This window comes from Dreissena polymorpha, chromosome 5 (genome assembly GCF_020536995.1).
Source record: "Dreissena polymorpha isolate Duluth1 chromosome 5, UMN_Dpol_1.0, whole genome shotgun sequence".
NCBI classification, from domain to species: domain Eukaryota; kingdom Metazoa; phylum Mollusca; class Bivalvia; order Myida; family Dreissenidae; genus Dreissena; species Dreissena polymorpha.
The window spans coordinates 126,267,741-126,290,370 of NC_068359.1; the positions used below are offsets into that span (position 1 = coordinate 126,267,741).

The 22,630-nt window shown below is 33.5% G+C and overlaps 3 protein-coding genes across 11 annotated transcripts in view; 1 reads left to right on the forward strand and 2 right to left on the reverse strand.

Moving 5' to 3' along the window:
- The window catches only part of LOC127881879 (myosin-11-like), a 241,744-nt gene that overhangs the window by 154,621 nt on the left and 64,493 nt on the right, over window positions 1-22,630 (forward strand). The gene's annotated exons all lie outside the window — the stretch shown is intronic.
- LOC127881880 (uncharacterized) lies at window positions 4,431-12,790 on the reverse strand. 8 transcript variants are annotated; one of them, XM_052430064.1, is made up of 5 exons: window positions 12,738-12,790; window positions 11,643-11,804; window positions 9,415-9,468; window positions 7,857-7,922; window positions 4,431-7,481 (listed from the first exon to the last, which is right to left on the reverse strand). In XM_052430064.1, the coding sequence occupies exon 5, from the start codon at window positions 6,331-6,333 to the stop codon at window positions 5,116-5,118; it is 1,218 nt and encodes a 405-aa protein (XP_052286024.1). In that variant the 5' UTR covers window positions 6,334-7,481; window positions 7,857-7,922; window positions 9,415-9,468; window positions 11,643-11,804; window positions 12,738-12,790; the 3' UTR covers window positions 4,431-5,115. The 8 variants fall into 8 exon arrangements, with proteins under 8 accessions (XP_052286024.1, XP_052286023.1, XP_052286020.1 ...); XM_052430063.1 differs by lacking the exon at window positions 12,738-12,790 and adding an exon at window positions 12,612-12,730; XM_052430060.1 differs by lacking the exon at window positions 12,738-12,790 and adding an exon at window positions 12,496-12,730.
- The window catches only part of LOC127881881 (uncharacterized), a 7,875-nt gene continuing 91 nt past the window's right edge, over window positions 14,847-22,630 (reverse strand). For both annotated transcript variants that reach the window (XM_052430068.1, XM_052430069.1), the window contains exon 2: window positions 14,847-22,215. In XM_052430068.1, coding sequence (XP_052286028.1) covers window positions 21,073-22,215 — 1,143 coding nt within the window. In that variant the 3' untranslated portion in view covers window positions 14,847-21,072. The remainder of the gene's footprint in view (window positions 22,216-22,630) is intronic.

Here is a 22,630-nt window from a genome sequence, read left to right on the forward strand (position 1 = left end):
ACGGGGTCGAATGCTTTTGCGTCCCCTAATGAACGTTGCAATTTTCATATTTAAAAAGCTCACAATTTAGTTAACATTTGTCTTTGTTGTATATCGCAAACCTGATGACACTCGTGTGTTTTTGTAGCATCTGCAATTGTACCCATCTTTTGCATAATATGTCTAGATATGTTTCATAAATATTGCTCCCAATTTACATATCATAATGTTGTACAATCAAAAGTTTCCATTTTTTTTCCATGTAAGGATGATTTTGTCAGCAGTATTAAAACAATCTCGTTCAATGAATATATATATTGACACTGTTTTTCGAAAGAGCGCATGTCATTTCATGTTTTTAATTATGCATATGGCTATATATGTGTGATCAATGGAATTCCATTTTAAATCTACATGTCCACACGTTTAATCACACACATGACATATTTAAGACACATAAGATAGCTACGCAGATACATGTTGGCGTATTGATATCATTCGCCTACCTTGGGATACTTCAACTTATCAAGACCCTTGTCCTTATCTGCAACTTGATAAATATACTATATATAATCAGCTCGATAAACTACGTTCTACCCTTTGGACTGTGCATTGACAAATCTACTTTTTCATGTATTCACAAAATGCACCTTCAACTCTTAATACATTACTTCATTTAGTGTAAATTATTTTTCAGCTCCTAGCACCGAAATTCAAATTAAATAGCAATACTAGATAACATTCATTTTGATTAAATTCCCATTTGTTTGCGTAAGTCCTAGCCTAAGGTTTAGCGCAGTCGGTAGAACAAAAGGCGCAGAATTCTTTAAGAGACTCGGACATTGGTTGCAATTCCGGCAGTTCCTTTATTTTATTGTTGCCGAGTGCATTTAATAGAACAATTTATTATTAAATTGCCACTTCATTGTTGATAAAAAAGTATACGTTATTAATTAAATAACGCGTATTTCACTCTGGATCAGCAGACGTTTATTAAATATATTTGGATTCCGGAGATAGTCGATGTATGACGTTTGACGTGTAGTATACTCAATTGGGCGCTGTCGGCGCACCCGGCCGTACTCCGTGGTAGTGTTTAATATATTTTCCGTAACCTTTTAATCAGGTTTGTGAATAATACGTGAACTATGTTATCCAACAACACTAAAAACGTCATGTGTAATAAATTAATTGCAACTTGATGTTTTTGTTTTATTTTACGCATGCACTCTCTATTCCATTGTTTGTTCTTATAAAGCTTAATACATCAAAATATTATGGGCATTAATATTACCACTATCGGTCTGGTATATTGACACAGTTATATATTAACTTGCATTATTATTACACATTTTCCTGCAGCGTGCAATGTATTGCATTGAATGACTGTCAACTTAGTAACTCGTAAGCTATTTACATCGCTGGGTAGTCTACCACTAACAACAATATGCATATTTGTATTTTTACGATCTGACATACCGGTTACTGTTTGTTAGCACTGTTTGGCCCTTGATTTAAGTACGAAACTTCTATACGGCTAATAAGCACACAAATGCATTCGCATAGATTCGACCGATTTTTACGAGATTTAAAGGGAACAATGTACATCAGTGTGCGAAGTTACACTAATGCCGCAGACTCATACTGAAAATACACTTTCGTTTACGAAAAATCATCGTTAGAAATTGATAAAATTATAAAGCGTCTCAGACGCGAAATGATCTAAAAATTTCGATTTCTTGTGTTATCGTTATATTTTTTAACAACACGTTGATAGTTATACAAAGTATAAAATAAATGGCAACCCATGTGAAGACGAATGGTCAGGTCCGCACATAATTAGGTCGTAAAGACTCAAGGACTACCCGAACATTAACTCTGAATTACACACATACACACGTGAGGACGGATGGCTAGGTGGTTCCGGCGCTTGTCTTTTACTCCATGGGTCAGTGGTTAGAGTCCTGGTGTGGTTAACTGTTTTTCTATCTTTTTTTTTTTTTTTTTACTTTTATTCTTGTTTTTATATTGTAGTTCTTTAGTTCTGATGTTTATTTTAAAGGCCCTATACAGGTGACGATCCGTAATTATTTACCGATTTTTAAATATTTTTTTTATCTATTTAAAAAGGTTATTATCAAAAAACAATATATATATGCTATTGGACATTACCATCAAAAATGAGCAATGCAACTTGTTTTGAGCTCAAAATACAGTGTCCTCCAAGTCAATTGTGTTTACAAACAATCAGTTTATTAACATCGCTGTTTACTTGGGAAAGTGAAAGTGAAAGTGACTCAGGTCACCAAAAATATATCGTTGATTTTCAACTTTTACTGGTATCACTAGCAAAGTAGGGCTCTTCTAAATGGTATAAACGTTTGTAGTGATCTTATAAATTACTTTCTGCTGGTAAAATAGTTGTTTATTATTATTTCTATGTACTGTTGTTGGTACTGTTAAGTGCTGTACATAAGCCAATATGTTGACACTATCATAGTATTCATGTTTACACAACATTACATACAAACCACTGTCGAAATGCGTTTTTGATAATATACCATATGTACGAGAGACTTGTGGTGTTTTGATGAATCATTAAATATTAACAGTGCATCTCATTTTTGAGGGTTTTTGTTTTATTGTTTAATGTTTTGTAATATTTTGCATTTATTGATCGTTACGGTCATGCCGTTTTGTTTTCATTAGAACGCGAATGGCGTTTTACTATATTGTGAAACATCAACAAAAACACATGTTTCTTGTTGTGAATGACCACATGTTTAAAATAAAATGTCAAATTTAGCAGAAAACGATGGTTAAAACTAGCGTTATGATGGCTTGGACTAAAGTGTTCGAAATAAAACATTATATACAGTTTTGAATTAAATAGCTTTCCACTTTTAAAGAACAACGCGTTACTACTGATCTTAAATCGGTATATTGTCATGCAGATATCCATAAGAAATAACGTTCACTTTATCGTTCTGTATCTATAAATTAACAACGAATGTTCGTCCTGATTCGTGCATACAAAACACCAATGAAGAAAGCCACCAGAACTTGAATTTGTTGTTCATTACCTGATAAACAGCTGAACAATTGGAGCGTACCCCATAACGTTTAATACTAAAACATAATATTTGCCAATTGTTCTAAAAATGATAAATAATAAACCACGCAAGAAGAAACCACAATCCTTCGCACAGAACATTAACATATAATACTCATACTTGTCAGTTCTCGTTATAATCAAATATCTCGCCATGTTGTGTTATAAACATTCCAATAAATAACTAACGTTTGTAAACGTGACTTTTAAACCACTCGTGCACGAGCCTTGTTCTTTAGAACTCTATTATTGTTTAACCATAAACAACACAACAAACCTTAAATAGTGTAGTATACATGTAATTGTAATTATGATTAAATATCGACATGAAAATATAAAAGGAATTATGATCGTAAATCGTTTTTTTAAGTGATTCGTAATTACCTCTTTGTATCAATATTGTTTACAGTTTAAACGATGGGTTAAGAAGAGGAAAGACAGTCACGTGTATTATTTATATATGAATTACCATTTATTGAATATCGGCGTGTACAGAAATCGACTTTCTCTTGTTTTGTGTACGTTTACTATCGGATATTTATTTTATTAGGTTATTGAAATGTGTATTCATACACTCAACGTTATGAGCAACTTATAATTCCCAATTTACATAGAAATGTATTGTGATATACAAATAAAGCAGTGTGAATTTTCGAAAGAAAGTGTGTGTGTGTGTGTGTGTGTGTGTGTGTGCGTGCGTGCGTGCGTGCGTGCGTGTGTGCGTGCGTGCGTGCGTGCGTGCGTGCGTGTGTGTGTGTGTGTGTGTGTGTGTGTGTGTGTCACTTAGAAGTTTAACATCCACTAAATTACAGCCAACATTACAGTAAACGGTATTCATGTATCGCTTGTTTTGTACTTGCATGATTGACATGGAATTAAATATGCTAATGGAACAGTCACTTGAATGCATTCAATTCGTGTATTATGTTTGTAGATTGTAAAAAAAATGTGTCAGTTATCAAAATTGTGGTCATAACTAATATTATATCAATTAAAAAGAAAACGGTAATGTTAACTTTAAAAGCCTAAACCACACGTGCAGTGGTAGTATGTTTTAATAATTATTTGCTTTGGTATGTAGAACAATCTTGATCAATTTGTACTCAGTAAAAGCATGCCCATTTTCTTTTTTATAAAGTGGAATCGTTTGTCTTGAACTGAACTTTAAAACATTAGAGGCTTATATTCTGAGCACTTGGGCTGTTAATGCCTTTACAATACATGTATAATATAATAATAAGTATAATGATATAATATAATAATAATATCAAATTAAAATTAAAAAGTATATTCCTTTTCCATATTATCTCAGTTTGACGCTATATGATAATTCAATGTGTATTCACGAGTATTTATTCAAATAATAATATATAATAAGAACACAATAAATATACATTATAAAACGCTAACACAAAGACTTGAGCCGGGGCATTATCGAGTAAAATAACTCTGAAAGAATTCAAATGAACAATTGATACACAATGTACATGTAAATAACGATCAAATATCGCATTCGTAATAAAAAAACATCGGTGTAAAACACAAACTAAATATGTATTAGCGCACACATTGTAACTTAAACATAGTGTACAGTATATAAAACTATAACACAAAAGATAATACTTTTTATGCATATACGTATAGTTTTATTTTATAAGGAGCATAATGATGTCTTGTCACCTTTCGACAGTAATAACCTCATAATTTAAAACAGCTCAGCTTTTACATGTTAGGTGCCGCCCAAAGGCTGAAGTTAAATAAAATGAATCTTTATGTTCATGTGCACTTTTTAATATACCTCATTAAACAAATGTTAAAGAGTATAATAAAACTATCATCATGTCGGATCATATTGTTACGACGAAAGTGAACAACAACAACACGTTGGCCAAACCTCAGCATCCGTGTCAAAACGGTATATTGGGGTGCTAATCACCTTCAGAGTTAACTCTTGTTTGAGTCACAATACATTCAACAAAAAAACAGTTTCCATTTTTTACTACTCGATTCTAGTTTAAAGGGCCCTAAGTCTGCAGACTTTGCATAACCTGCCACAGAAGTCGAGTTTTATGCAAGATGGCCGCATTTCCATCAGGAAGCAGTTGTAAAGAAGTTGTGTAAGTCCTCCAAGCCAATTCAAACTTCTGCTCTAGTTCAAAGCAGTGCCCTAGCATGTTCAAAGATGTATCAAAGTATGGGAATGATAACCAGATATCACCATGTGATTCACTATGTGATGGGATCAATATTGTGGGTTTAATGTTTTTAGTGAAATTCGATAATTTCTTCAAAGCTTCCGACTGTTTCCTGTCTTGATGGAGTTCTCTGTATGTAAGGTACTGAAGATAGTAGAGATAGGGTTCGATTGGCACACAAATGCAGTCTTCCTTGCTATAAATCGATAACATAAAACGCCCTCGGTACATTTCGCATCGCAAGAAATCAGGAACACACATCGACTCTTCTGGTCTAAACATCAAACAGACAGACCATTTTTGTTTGAAAGACTGTTCACATGACTGTTTTGCTATCTGTAGTGCTAATGTCTCCGATGGGGAGACAACAAACTGGTAAATGAGATTAGATTTTTTATCTTCTTCTATCTTTTGTTCTATCAAGTTAAAATATCTACAAGCTTTATTATATTTTCCATTGCAAAAAAGGAAGGAAGCGTATCGCATGTAGTTGCCAATGATATCAGACTCTAGAGATTGTATATACATTTGTCTAGCTGAATTCATGTCATCGTGATTATATTCATGTCCTTCTGCCTTCTGTTCTAAATACGCCGAAGCAACAACACTAGCCAGACGTGTCATCATTGTATGCAATGCATAGTCATATTTTCTGTATTTTTCCAACGGGGTGCGATAATAGGTTTCTACGAGAGTTAATGCGTTTGCAAACAATGCTCTCCTGCCATTAACGGGTTTCAGTGAAAATTCAATTTCATAAAACCATTGCGTCACTTCCTGTAGAATATTAAATACATAATTCAACAGTGCAGAACCGTTCACACAGTATGTTCTGATATCATTTTTTCTTGCAATTTGCTCATTAAGCGTCTTTCCAATACTGTCCATTTGTATCTTTTCAATCTTTGCCCGTAGTGATTTAATAACATTTGTAAGTTTATCCATCAATTTCGGAAACCCGTGTCTTTCAATTTTTCCATCAAAAAGGTTAACATACTCTATGGTAAAGTGTGGACACATGCGCCTTGTCATGAAGCGTCTCAACATTGCAAGAATGTACGTGACACAATTGATTAGATTTTCCTCCCTCCACACATCAGGCCGGGTGTTCTCGACCGCAAAGAAAAAGGCTGTTTTGAAATGAAATGTACTGAACCTGTCTCGATATTATGGCACAAACAACTCTTTTCTTATCATTTTTGTCAGAATATATGCTTTCAGATGTACTGTATTTAAACTGAACATAAAAAGCCGCTCTGTTAGATTTGTGGAAATTCGCCATTGATAATCAAAATTATCGTACGTGCAAATGTTCGTACTTTTGGGGGGCCCTTGTGGAACTATAAAGACGCCATATTTCTTGGCTTTTTTCAACGTCTTATTGGAAGGCCAGTGACCGGGGCGAGGCCTTTCGAAAACAATGTTGCATTGCTTAGGAAGACTTTTACAATAACACGCGTTAACATGGTCAGTATGCCATATACTTTCTGCTGGTCCGTGTCTTTTTGCGTTTGCTTTTTTAATTTTGTCTGGATATTGGTTAAGGGTACCAAACATAATTGTATGTGGAATCATTACCCCAGTTGTATTATTATTAGATTTGATACAATCTGCCATTACTCGATAAAAATCAACGCAATCAACAGGAACCTTTTTAGGATCTATTTTTTGAAATCGCCGTGCTTGTTTTGATGGTTCAATCAACAATAAAAAACAGTACTGCGGAGCACAAACGTTTGTGATCACCATAAGTACGATTTGGTGATCATAGGGCTGAAGGGGCGGATTTTCTGATTCAAGAAACAAACGAAACGTTTCAAAATGCTGTAAGAGATCTATGTCAGACATCAGTCCACTTGTTGTAGTGCCCTCTGCTTGACTGCCAAAGAAATAAGTTCGTATGTTAAAACCCATTGCTTTTCGCATAAGTGTGTGTTCACGTTCAATAGATAAATGGCGTTTCCTTCTAAACTGTATCAATTGTTCATTGATGGCTAAGAAATCAAGAACACGTGAAAGGTCCTCTGAGAATTCTTTATCATCTGTCGAATTATTTGCTTCATCTTGGAATTCTTTTCGTGCATTACTCTTGTTTGTATGGTCCCGTGGGCTTTGCCTGTTTTGCTCCATCTTTTAAAAGAATAGCACACTCTATCCCACGAACTTATTTATGGATGGTGTTAAACTTGACATTCCTGGAACACATGAGGTGAGTTTTTAAACATGTGATACGGCATATAATTTACACGTAGCCAGTACGTACAGTCAGTGTTCTGGTTTCCATCTGAATATATTAAATATATTAAATAATACTACACATTAAAAATAGTATACATGTACATTATTATTCTCTCCCAAAATTCACGCATATTTTAGGAAAAGCTTACACATACAATACATGTTTAAATATGAAATTATTCATAACTGACCTTCTTTGACTTTGTACGCTAAACATTATTTCAACATCAAAACAATACATATATTCAACATAAGCAATGAATTATATATACACAATCTCAATAGTGTATATGTGTACCCTGAAACCCTTAAACAAGTGAGCGGCAACTTACAGAGTCTTTGGTGCTCTTGACAACGACCCCGTTCGTGCTCTCAAACTCGCTCACCGAGGTAAGTGTCTGCTGCAACAATGGTATGTTATTAGAATGTGAAAGGGTGGTACCTTTTACGCATTCTGACAGCCCAGGTTTAACATAACCAAAGGCAGATTTAACAATTGCATTTGGACTTAATCGAACAGTCAAAGAACAGACACACGGAAAATCCGAAATTTCCATCAAGAGACACACACAACTTATCATCCATCTAAATGTACATACTTGAACACTTATCGTTGCTTAACATGCTTACATCAAGTCAAAACAATTAAAATTTACATCCGCTGTAAAATCCTTACACTTTCTCTTTCTAAACTTGCACCACATCCACTGAAGAATGGTATTATCTTGACATTAAGATTGATAAATACCATTATTAATTCCATTTGTCTCAAATACTTAGTCCACATTCATTTCACAATATGTGTACATTTTCAGAATATAAATCGTGTACATGTCTAACAAGCTGAAATAGATCAGACGGTGAACATTACCCGAATACGTTTGCCGACAAATAACAAAGCAGTGTAAACCACACACGCCTAGTAACTCTATACCCATGTGCTTTTTTTCTACATCTTTTCCAAAAATAATGTAAACCAGCTGATTTAAACTCGTGTACATACTACACTGACACTCCATTTACATTTCTCTACCTCGTGTATACGATACGTCGTGTGAAGTTTAAACCAATTTATATTTACTAAACACAACTTAACAAGCTTTACACATAGAAAGCATGACTAATAATGGATTTAGATACATACTTAAAAGATATTTTATGAACGATTGTACATTGTATAATAAGCCTGCATGATAGTTTGTGTGTTTTACTTATTAATATATTTTAAAGGGCTCATATTATCAGCGAAATAAATGTTACTAATAGTAGTGCATATTCAAATAATTTACTTAAACAAATCTTTCGTTGACAAAAGGACCTGAAATATCCTAAAATCAATTTAAAGGCACAACTGGAGCACAGACAAACACACTCAAGCACATACATTGTGTCACTGACTCTGCATAATAAACTACGGAAGCGTCGCGTGCCACTCTGCTAGCGATACACTATTTAAAAAGCTGCAAGTGTCCCAAAACAAGGCACTCACAATTATTACTGGTACAAGTAAAACTACAGGCACCACAACACTACATATCGAATATTGAATGCTTACTCTGTGCCAACAGAGATATTTAAACTTGTTAAAAAACGTACGCGCACGGCTGCTATGGAAATACATTCACTTTCTCATGGATCATATAATAACATATAAAAATAGTTTAAATTTCAAATTAAGTCCTGAAACCATGTATTTGAGAAAATCATAAAAATGCAATACATGTTATATTCTAAAAAGGTCATAGGTGATTCTTATTGATTTTGTTTACAAAATCCATTAATAAACAGAAAACTAATATATATTCAACAGGATCATGTAATCATAAATACACTATCTCAATAGTTTGGCTTTGCATCGTTAAACAATAAAGCATGTGAAAAACAACATACTTATTTAGTAGTCCCGCCCGTACTCTCAACCTCGCTCAGTGTGCCTGGTTTCTTCTGTAACACGTTATGTTATTAGATAGTGACACGGATATAATTTCGTTAGTATTCTGACACCCTAGGATTAATACAAACAACACTATGCTTTTATTTTAATGACGATTGGACTTTAACGAACAGCCAACGAACAAATTAGAAATAACAAAACTAATTATGGATATAATATTATCTTTAACAATTCAGATTGGATAAGATGTCAAGCGCTTCAAATTTACAAAAGTCAAAATTCCCACCACTTTTGGCGTAACATGCTATCAGCACGACTCCCAAGCTTTCTCAAAAATGGGTTATTAGTAAACAAGGTATTTAACTGTCATGATAATGCCGTTGTTTTTTCTCAAAAGTGTAGTGAACAATATTTTTACTTGTTTGGTTCCAATTTCAATTAAATGTAAATCGTGTAGCAAATAGCCAACTAGTTCAAATTCACTAATAAGGTTCATGATTTGAATTTTAACACCCGATTCCTTTTCAGGTCACACTGTTCTCACGTTTTTGTTTTTACAGGTACATTCTATATTCAAGGTTTGCGGAACAAAGCTAAACGTGTTCTAGAATTAATATTCGTTCAAAACCGATTGGAAATGAAAATTACAATAGTTGCAAAACTAATACAATGTTTTGGAAGACGTTGCCTTTTTTTGTGAGAAGAGTTTTCCACTTGTTTTGGTAATGTTGTGGTTACTGATGTTGAGAGATCAAATGGTACTGATTGCTGTTTGTGTTTGTGCTTTGTTTGTAAGAATTGTCAGCATTGTTTTGGAATCAGCCTCTGATGATACATGGACCAGTTCAGGATTAGAGATTCATTCCTTAGTAATAAATAAGCAATTCGTGGAGCAGAGTTGGCAAACGTAGATACAAGAGAAAGTAGTACCCCCTGACAAGTGTAAATGTAAGTGTTTTAACGTTGTCACAATACAGAAATCATCTGATAAAGTCCGGATTGATTAATCATTTAAAAGAGTGGAATGATCACAAAGATTACAAGAACAAACACGCATTAGAGTGTAGTGTAAAAGTTGACCCTGAGCGTTGATTGAACGTTCTAAAGTTAGATAGGGCATATGACGATGTTAGCATTTTTAAATTTTCCAACAGTTGTCCAAAGTAGTATGGATAACTACGTTTTGTATCAATTGCATGATAGTTTTACATCAGGACATTTATGTGTAAAGAAAACTTAACAGAATATTATGAAAATATTTTTCTTGGTTGATTTGAGACATTATGTTGAACTATGGTTAAAAAATGTATTGCTTTTGCAAGGTGGAAAGTAAAGTAGAGAAAATCATCCGCAATGAAACAGTTGTGCTAAATTGGAAACACTTTCAATTGACCGTATTGGTCTTTTTGCACTAACGAAGATGGAAATATATAGTAAATGGTTGTCGTTAACCAATTTACAAAATGGACAAAATGTAGTCCTCCACCAAACATAGAAATTGTTTCAGAAGCAAATGCTTTGATCAATGTTTGATCGAACAAGTTTAAACACGTTTGGTTTTCCTTTATCATTTCACTATGACCATGGTGTTAAGTTTGAGCTGAAATTGTTTAATGAATTATGTTACCTATTTGATAGTCAGAAAACCAGAACGATACCATATCGCCATATTGCAATTCATTTCTTTAATCGGATAAAATCATAAATTGAAATAACATGTATGTAATTTCCCATCGAGCTGATTTTCATTTGCTGAATGATTGATGCAAAGAAATGGAAATGTTTATTGAGAAACATTACTATTGTTGTTTAAGTTTTAGTTTTGTTTTATTTAAGCGAAGATGATCGCGTAGATAACATTTACTGATTAAAAGAAAATGAATATAACTTTTTTACTGGATATATTAGAAAATGGAAGCTGTGTGTTTATGTTTCGTTTCGCAGATAAAGATCATTTCAGAAACACGAATGTGTCTAGCATGTGTATCTGTCTCTCCGGCATTCTTAATGTAAAAACCTACGAATTGTAAGTGTAAATATTATGAAAAACAACAATGTTTTATATCCCCATCTGTAGTAAAATCTATTTTGTTAGATAATAAAGACGTATACATATATATATATATCGGCAATATTTCGCCAAATAACTGGTTAGGTTTAGCTCCCGGAATTGATTTATGTAAAGTAAAACAGTGCAAAATTGTTAAAATTGTTTTTCACGCACTGTTTTTGTATTTGTGACGCTCCACTTTCATTCCTGTTTCAAACTCCGTGAGTGTTTAAACAGTTAATAAGTCAATCCCTTTCTCGTAGTTCATACGAAAACACATTTCATAACTCATGTACATCTACACAGTAGCAGACAGTCAGAGATTCGGTTGTCGTCCTAAAAACACAAATACAATAAAAATAATATCGATTGTAAGTCACTACTGAAGTCTATAAATAGTTTAAAAAAAACATCCACATTTAATATGTGTTATAAAATTAAAACAGCTTTAAGTGATCGTCTTTGCCCTTGTATGAAAAACCGTGCAACTTATGAAAGCATGAAAACACTCGGTATTCCACATGATCAATGACAAGATGAATAAATAAACATAATCTTAATAGTTTATAATTGTTCCCCTTAAACCATGAAACAAGATAACAACAAATTGCATAGTCTTTTGTAATGTCGACAACGACCCCCGTTTGTGCCCTCAACAGAGCTCTCTCAGGCAGGTGTCTGTTATTAGAATATGAAAGGACGATTAATCATATTTGCGCATTCTGAAAGCCAAGGTAAACCATAACCAAGAGCAGATGTAACTGCGTTTGGACTTAATCGAGCGGTAAAACAACACACACAAAGTAAATCCAAATTTCCAACAAGAGACACACAACTTATCATCCATCTACATACCTGAACTAGTATTGTGGCTTAACATAGAAACACTAATAAATCAAAACAGTTAGATTTGACAAGATGGCATCCGCTTTAAATTAGCAAGACTTTAACTTTCACTGTCTAAACATTCACCACTGCCACTGAATTATGGTATTATCTAGAACCTACGATTTATAAATATCATTACCATTTGCGTTTGTCTCCAAAGCTCAGTCCACATTAATTTCACAATATGTGTTTCCCTTACAGAATATAAATCGTTTTATGTCTAAAAAGCTGAACTAGATCTGCAGTATATATAACCTGAATAATGTAGCCAATAACGAGTCAGTTTAAACCACACATTCTTGTACCGCTATAACTATATGCTACCGTGTTCATCTTTTACAATATTCATGTAAACCAGTTGATGTAAAACTTAGTGTTTACCACGCTGACAGTCCATTAACATTCAGCTACCTCGGATATACGATACGCCTTGTGAAGTTTAAATCGATGTATTTCTATATGTCGATTTATTGTTTGCTGTTCTACTACCTAGACAGTGTTTAACATAATTGTGTTTTTTTTAAAGGTTTATGATCACAGCCAGTTGTGTGTTCATCTTTGAACCGTATAGTTATAAAAATAACATTTCCTTTTAATTTTGATTCATTGTTCGTATACAGGTGTCCTGATCATGTCGTGTTGTGTTTTATTTGTCTACACAATACTTAACAAATGGCTTTTACAACTGAAAGCATAGCTGTTTATGGAATAAGGTCAAACATAAACGATAATATATTCGATATAATGTAATGCAGAATAAGCCTGTTATTTTGTACATACAATATAGACACAATATAGACTGTAAGACACTTTAATTAATAATGACTGTAAGCATATTTGGAGCTTCTCAAATGGCCAATCATGTGTACTGTGCACAATCATTATTCATAAAAAATAGAACGTGTTATTGATTTCAAACCGATTATGATGGTCGCTTTAATTATGTTGATGTAGAATTTAAAAACAAAAGTTTATAAAATGTAATGTGTACGCGCACACATATCCCGGAGGAGAGAAATGATTATTTGTTTCAATCAAAACATACTTTCTTTCAATCAATATGTAGATAATTAGGTGGTAATACCCATGCAGTTTATGTTGGTTGTACTGGTTTTAAACAAATAATTGAGAAATATAAATAACAATATATGTCAGACTTTTGCAACCTTATTAATTGTTTATAGTACTTGAAAATCAGTCAATTTTGAAATGATTAGTTGTAAATAAGAAAGGATGTATGTAGGATATGTACTTGTTAATGCTTGTTTTGACTCTGCAATCTCTCCATTCTCATTCTCTGCTAAAGATGTGATGAGTGTTTCTATATAATGCGAAAGTTCAAATGAAGAAATTATAATGAAGAAATTAACGTTAATGTATCGATAAATTGTTTCAGTCTAATAAGACTGTACAAGAGCACTTAAATCATTGTGCGCGAAATATAAACTATGTACAGTGTTAGTTGGTTGAACGATCGATTCGCGAAAATTGAAACAATCAATTATAATTATAGCTGATCATTAGATTCTGTATTGAAGATTGAAAAGACATGTTGTTACTTCAGAATCATGAACATGTATCTCTTAAAACATGTTTGTTAATTTATTCAAAACTCATATTAGGAATCGATATGTCTGAGAAATTATTTTTTTTTGTGTAAATATGACGTATTTTTGTGTTTTGGTCTGTAGGGTAAATCAAATGATTCCTTAAACCTTCGACATGTGTACCCGGCTCATCCATCATCAAGCGCTAAACTTTTCAGTGGTACCCAGCTTAACACTATTTCAACATTTGACGTTGCATCCCGTGAATGCCAGAAATGTTCATTCAGTGACTTTATACAAATGACGTTAGCTTAATCCCGATTACAAAATCAAAGTACTGACTGTACTGGTGTGACGATGCTTTTGAAAAGGATGGATATAAAACAAATCTTGTCATTTATCCGCATCGTTAATTTAAGATTTGGCATAGCTTCAGTGTACATGGACTTTTAGACAATCCACAGTTCTTTGTAAAATTTTATTAAGAACAAGAGGCATACGTCTGCAAAGGAGCCATTCATTTTCACATATGGATACGAAAACAAAATGAGGTACGTAAAATATTCGGGTACGAACAATTTTGGGTAATTTTGGCAGTGGCTAGGAAAATGAGTACTATGGCTCAAAAATCACATTTTCATGTTTTTATATATTTCATTTTCACTTTCTTTTTGAAAGAAAATGAAAATAAATTAGGCTTCTATCATTTTTAGTTTTCGAGATATCGACCTTAACGTAATACCACTGTTTAGTACAAAATGACTCATTTCGCAAATATGCTTAAAAACAATTAACATAGACAAAAAGTAGTAAATGAACTATGTACAACAATATTATCATACTTTATTCCATAATTGCATTTTTTGTTTTAATTCGACACATACAAACATTTTATTTTTGTCATTTGATACCATTTTTTAAATTTGGTTTTTATGGTAACAGGGTTTGAAAATTGATTTTTTTTATCATTAAACAATGATTATTGTGTCCTCATTTAATTTACCATATGAAAATAACAATTGCATACAAATATGTATGTACATTTCATATATTTTTTTTAAATATTCATATTTCAGGAGTAACTTCTGGAAATATTAACAGCATTGCTTTGATATTAATGCTACAGCATTTTTTGCGTGGACAGAAAATGCGCAAACATACCATGCTAACTTAAGGTGTTTGACTTCACTTTTCAACATATGTGTAATATGAGCACTATTGCTATTGCAAATTGAGTTCAATTTATTCCACATTTGTAATCATCACACAATACACATGTAACAACATTTCAGGGGGGTTTCCAGCCGTTTGGAAAAAGTAGTCTGGTCAAATTGGGATTGTTTAAATTGATGAAATGGCAAATTTGGGAAATTTTTATCGACAAAATGGACCAAATTGGAATTTGATTTTATCAACAAATATTGACACATTAGGCCTTTTCCTTGCCATTTTGAGAAAAAAATCATATATATTATAGTTATATCCTTTTTTTTTAGATGTTTATGAAATAAAATTGAGACATAATAATCATAAGACACTTCTTTCTAAAAAAAAAAAAAAAAAATTTTTGGGATTGGGTCCGTTTGCTTTAGGATAGGGTCCGTTTTATGGCCTTTTTACGTAGCAGAAAAACACCTGCATTTTATATGAATATCACATACAAAATATTGTTGGTTGTAAGGGATACAAATACATAAAAGGACCATAAAACACAAGTTTGGTCTTTGGCTGTTCATGAATTATGTCATACATGCTGTAAAAATACAATACGTACATTTACAATTTATAATTATGCATATAAAAATGCAATTCAAATCTTATTGATTTACATACTTTGTAGTCAATATTCACCAATGAAAATATAAACATATTTGAAAAGCAACAATTTTCAAGAAAAAAAAATATGTTGCACTATCATTCAGAATATTGTACAAAATTTAAGAACTCAACAACATGATAAACACTTCATCCCGATGCATTATCTGTAATGTTAAATAAAAAATGTGCTCACCATATAACATTATACAGTGATAACAATATATTCAAATTCTTGGTCCGAATAGTTATCCAGAACACCACATACATACATTTAACTTACAATGTAAGTACTATCAGTATAATAGTGTTCAGACGTTATGGGTTATGATCAATTAAGAAAAAAATATACAACAGTTTGTTTAAATGGGTCCGTAATGTAAACACAACTACGAAAATACTTGCATTGTAAAGCGTTTTAGGTAGAATTTCATTGTATATCGAACGATATATACCCATGATTAATTACTTTTTAAAGATTCACTCGTTTGAACAAGAGAATTGTATTTTAAACACCAGTTTACGTGATCGATTAATAACATTCATTTTAACGATTCTTGTTCAAACTTGGCCTCACAGGTTCACTTTATACTTCACTCATGTGGTTTAAATGAAAATTATTATATCTTGACTCTGTTAAGATAGAAACGTTCAGCACAAATCTAAGAACTCGACTTCGCGATATCTATATTAGCTTTCGGCGGTCAATACTAGAAACCTAAACTTCCTTTGATGTGTATAGATAAATACAACTTAATTTTGAAAATAGATCAGAATATGTAAGCAAATTGAATAATCTAAAATACAAAAATGTATATATAACTGAAAACATTATATCCATATAAGTTCATTATTCGAGGAAATACCGCACAATTTTTATTAAGACTTTCTTCAAATGTACCGAGGAATCAAAGAAGTTTGTATGTACTTTTCCCCATTAATCATTACTTTGAAAATGCATTATATAAAAGTAATACCGTACACTGGTTTATACACCTTAATGGAACATATATAATTTTCAAATGTATATACATGTTTAGAGTTATATTTCAGAGTGTAGTGACTGATTATATCTTCTGATATTACATTACGTTCAAGACGTTCATTCACAAATATTTATCAGAATATGCATATGACATACGTTAATCACATTTTAAGCAGCATGTGCATATGACATACGTTAATCACATTTTTCAGATGGTATACATTAATCAGCATGTGCTTATGTCAGACATTAATCAGCATGTGCATATGACATACATAAATCACATGTGCAATTGACAGACTTCAGTGAGTATACAAAACTACAACACACAATGTACAAAACAATGCCTGCTCTATGAGTAAGTGCTTTAGACTATAATAACGATTTTTAAATATATATACTTACTGTCCTTATAGTTGTTATCACTGAATGCATGAAATATAGCAAAACATTTAATCGCAAAGCTTTTATCCTAAACAATGCTGTTAAGTTAATTATTTTATATCATGCACAATAAACATGTTTTTATTGTATTTTATCAACTTATAAGACGCCTGATACGCCGAACGTGCCAGTAAGCGGCATTGTTCGTACCGCGATAAAGAAACGACCCTTCGTAGATACCTAACGCTATTTCATACTCCCCTTCCATTTCATAGCAGTATCCAAACAAGTTTATTGCAGTTTCCCCGTGATACAGGTTGATTTTATTTCTGAAATCACACATATAAGACGAAAAGGCTCTCAGCTACTTGTCACGGACAGTAAGCCCTCCATACGTGAGGTTGCGTAGATAGTGTAGAAAAGGACGAGCATCAACCTCAGCACAGTCCATCCATGCTTTTTCAATGTAAGTTCTATGTGAACGTTCGTCTTCAGTGATATTGCGATTCATTTCAAACAACAAAAGGGAAGGAGTGCAGTAAGCTTCATGCCTATGAAACTTGACACATAATGCAAATAGCGGTTCTTTAAATCCGTTTACACTGTTATCTGATAACATATCAGCAAACATGTGAATATCACGGTCTCCTTCTATACATGAGCATCCACACAAAGCATTGACCTTGCTATGATATCTCCTTTCCACGTCTTCCAACACTCTAACTGCTGCACGAAGATGCCCACGACAGTACACTATAGAAGCCAACTTTAAGCGACACAAAGCTACATCAATGTTAAAGAGTATTGAAAACGACTTATAATTTCGCTGTTAACAATGTTTCGTAGAAGCAAACAGTTTGATGATTGAATTTAATTTTGTAACGCGTACAAGTGTTTAATAAGTTCTAAAGCAACCGTTTTCGATATGTCATTCGTGGAGCATTCGACAACATTGCGTTATACATATTTAATATCAAGGTTTGTATCATAACTGATTATTCTGTTGAAAATCCCTCTTAAATGATAAAAAATAGTTCCAAACACTCAAACTTCAGCAGTAGCCTGATGCTGTTACGTAAGCAAACACGCCTTAGTTCGCCAACGGGTACAATTTGTCGCACATTAAACGCTTGTAAACGGCGTCCTATTTTATCTAATAAACCAATGTTAAATAGATCATGTAAGTTATTCTTTATCGTGGAGTCTACATACAATAAAAGGCGCCTCTGCTGCACCTTAGAGAGCTTCCCATCAAACAAATTCACTCCGTCTATGATACAATTCGGAAGCCTTCCCAATCGAAGCCATTTCCTTAAAACGTGTAAACAAAGCCAAAGTAGAAACATAAGGTTATGTTCCAACCAAAGAGAAGGATGTGTTCTTTCTATGGTGTAAAACATGATAGTTTTACTATGAACGCTTGTTATCGAATCTCCCACACTGTAAGCAAATAGGGATTTGTTAATTAATTTTAACACAATGTAACATTTAAGTTGTGTGATATTAAAGCTAAACATCAACTTTTGTTCTATAAGGTTCGGGGACAGAAGCCATTCTTCGCGTTTGTAAACACTGTCTGGATGTCCAGCAGATACCAGGAAACACGGGCCTATCCTAGCAGACTCTAGTTGCTTCAGAGGCGGCCAGTGTCTACTTCTACATCTGTCTATCCAGTATTGTATTTCAGGAAGAGGTTTAGGTAAGGGAAATGCATGTACCATATCCCAATTATTAATAAAGCTAACAGAAGTCCCATTTATGGTAACCTCTCCTCGATCTTGTTGACCATCCTCCAAAATATCTTTAAATCGTTCAGCTCTTACCAGTTCGTGCCCAGTATATTTTTACGAACACGTCTTCCCACAGAATGGGCTGTTCCGGTGTGTCCGTTCGGATGACTTGTAGCAGGTACTGTTGAGGAGGTGTAAGGTCGTCGTGGAGCATCAAAAAGTTCTTCATACCATCCTCCCAGTCTCCATATGCTCGTATGACATTCACAGTGTTGCTAAGGTATAGGAAATCAATATCAGACTGGAGACCGGGAATGGTTGTCCCTTCCGATTAGCTTCCGAAGTGGAAACATTCCGTATATTTCCGAAACATGTATCTGCTATCTTCAACATGCATTCCCTCCTCACGTAAGTTCCTCTCCCCTCCATTACAGTTTCCTTCCGAGCTCCACTATAATCAAGTTCTTCCGACATCCGTATAGACAATTCTATGAAGTGTTCTGCAATCTAGATATATTATTTCACTTTTGATCAGTGATGACAATTTTTAATAATAATATTGTTTTGGTACGAATTAACTTTTTCTAATTATACACAAGGCTGTTACACTATCTTTATGTCATTGGCTTAATCTTTGATAAATAGAATTACATGTATCTCAATAAATCTTAAATAGTTAATTATATTTCATAGTTTGGTATCAAACAATATACATGGAGTAATTATGAAACCAAGCGTATTCCTAGTATTTGGGATTTACTATTATAGAGTTATCTATTTAAAATATGTAAAGTTGATAACATATACACGCATATTGATACATTCAAGGCTCAACAAAAAGAGACATGCTACAATTAATCACTTGAAGTATTTTTTAAATAATGTTTTGTTGCTACCTTTAATGCATAAACATGACGTTTTATTTTATTGGAAACATATTGGTGACTTGTCATCTGTTTGATATTAAAATAATTATCTTGTAAATTGTCATCATGCTAAATCATACTCTGATAACGAATGTGAAAAACGACAACACGTATAATTAATCACATTCAATGTTGACTCGTGTTTCAGTTCAAAAACAAAACAAATATAATAATATTGCCGCTTTATCACTTAGAGATTGTAGTTCAAATGTCTCTAAGTTCGCAGACTTTGAACAACGCTCCAGAGAAGTCGAATCATATGCAAGACGGCCGCATTTCTTTGAGGTAGAATTTGTAAAGACGTTTTGTAAGTCTTCCACGCCGATTCAAATTTCTGCTCCAGTTCAAGCAGTGCCCTAGCATATTCAAAGAGGTATCAAAATGGGATAAAAATATATTGCCATTCGATAAAGTTAATTTTGTGGGTTTAAATATTTGAGTGAATATCAATAATTTCATCAATGCTTTCGACTGTTTAGGTCCTTGGTTGAGTACTCTGTATGTAAGATACTGTAGATAGTAGAGATACGGTTCGATTTGCACACAAATGCTGTCCTCTTTGTTATGACATGCAACAAGAAGTTTCTCGGTTGAACTGACTGTCCCTAAACACCATCGGTACATTTCGCACCGCAAAAATTCAGAAGAACACATCGCCTCTGCTTGTGTAAATACCAAAAAGACAGACCATCTTTGTTTGAAAATCTGTCCATAGTCCTGCTTTGATATCTCCAATGCTAATGACTCCGATGGGAAAACGCATAACTGGTATATTGGATTAGATTTTTTATCTTCTTCTATCTGCTTTTCTATCACGTCAAAATATGTACATGCTTTATCGTATTCTCCATTGCAGAAAAGGAATGAAGCGTATCGCATGTAGTTGCAAATTATATTTGACTCTAGAGATTGTGTATACAATTGTCTAGCTTTATTGAAGCCGTCGTCATTGTATTCATTTCCTTCTGCTTTATATTCTAAATACGCCGAAGCACCGAAACTAGCCATAGCTGACATACAGCCACGAAGTTCATAGTCATATTTTCTGTATTTTTCCATTGGAGCGCGATGGTACGTTTCAAAGTTTGTATGTTCGATTTCAAAAATTGCTATCCTCCAACTGACGGGTATTCCTGAAATATGAAAATTATCTCTTGCTTCCAGTACAAAATTGCACACTTCAGCATATAGTACTGAACAACTCGTATACCTGCTGCGGTCATGCTTGCTCGTATTTAGCGACTCTCCAATGTTGTCCAGTTGCATATGTTCGATCTGTGTCCGCAGTGAATTCATTACATTTGTTAGTTTATTCACCAATTTTGGAAACTAATGTATTTTAATTTTCCCTTCAAAAAGGTTAACATTCTCTATAGTAAAATGTGGGCAATTTTTGCGCGTTAAGAAGCGCCTCAAGGTTGCAAGAATGTACTTGACACAATTGTAAATATTTTCCTCCCTCCAAATATGCGATGGGGTGTTCTCGACCGCAAAGAAAAAAGCTGTTTTAAAATGATATGTACTCAGCCTATCTTGGTATTCTGGCACAAACAACTCCTTTCTTAACATCTTTGCCAGAACGTATGCTTGCAAATGTACTATATCCAAACTGAACATTAATAGCCGCTCTGTCAGATTTGAGGAAATTCGCCATTGATATTCAAAATAATCGTTCGTACAAATGTTTGTACTTTTGGTGGGTCCCTGTGGAACTATAAAGACGCCATATGTCTGTGCTTTTTTCAATGTCTTCTCCGAAGGCCAGTGACCAGGGCGAGGCCTTTCAAAAACGAACTTGCATTGCTTTGGAAGACTTTTACAGTAACACGCGTTAACAAAGTCTGTATTCTCTATACTTTCTGCAGGTCCGTGTCTTTTTGTTTGTCTTGGACCTCGGTTTAAGGTGTCGAACATAATTGTATGTGGAATCATGCCGTCAGTTGATGTCCAATCCTTTTGAAAAAAATGAACGATATCAGGAGGATTCCTTTTCGGATCCAATGTTTCAAAACGCCTTGCGTGTGTTGATGGTTCAATCATTGTTAGAACACAGTACTGCGAAGCACAACCATGTGTGCTAACCTTAATTACGACTTGGTGAGCATCAAGCTGCGAGGGGGGATTGTCTGAATCAAGAAACAATCGAAACATATCAAAACGATATAAATGATCCATGTCAGACATCATTTCCCTTGTTGTAGTTCCCTCAATTTGACTTCCAAAGATATAAATTCGTCTGTTAAGACCAAGTACTTTTTGGAAAATTGTCATTTCACGTTCATAAGCGAACATTATTTTCCTTCTAAACTCTATTAAGTGTTCATTTACGGCAAAGTAATTCATAAAACGTGAGAGTCTTTCAGAAAATTCTTTAACCTCTCTCGAATTACTTTCAACATCTTGGGTTGTTTCAATAGCATTCCCCTCTTTCCTTGTCGTACGTTTATGTTTACCTTTCCTGTTTTGAGCCATCTGCAAGAGATAAAAGGAACTGTTGTTTAACCCACTCGTATTTATATATAATATTTCAATTGACATTCCTGTAACACAAGGGTGGGTTTTAAACGTTTAATGTATCATTCACTTTCTTATGGATCATATAATAACATATAATTCATAATTCATGTGCATTTAACCAGATGAGGACAGTCACAGCCTCTGGCACCGTCGTATACACACATATTTAAAAATAGTTTAAATTTCAAATTCACTCCTGAAACCATGTATTTGAGGAAATCATAAACATGCAATACATATTATATTCTAACAAGGTCATAGGTGATTCTTGTTGATTTTGTTTACAATACCCATTAATAAACAGAAAACTAATAAATATTCAACAGGATCATGAAATCATATATACACTATCTCGAACGTTTGGATTGGT

Bases quoted from the DNA above. Each gene is read 5' to 3' on its own strand.
- LOC127881880 (XM_052430064.1), bottom strand. From the start codon at position 6,333: ATGTTGAGACGCTTCATGACAAGGCGCATGTGTCCACACTTTACCATA.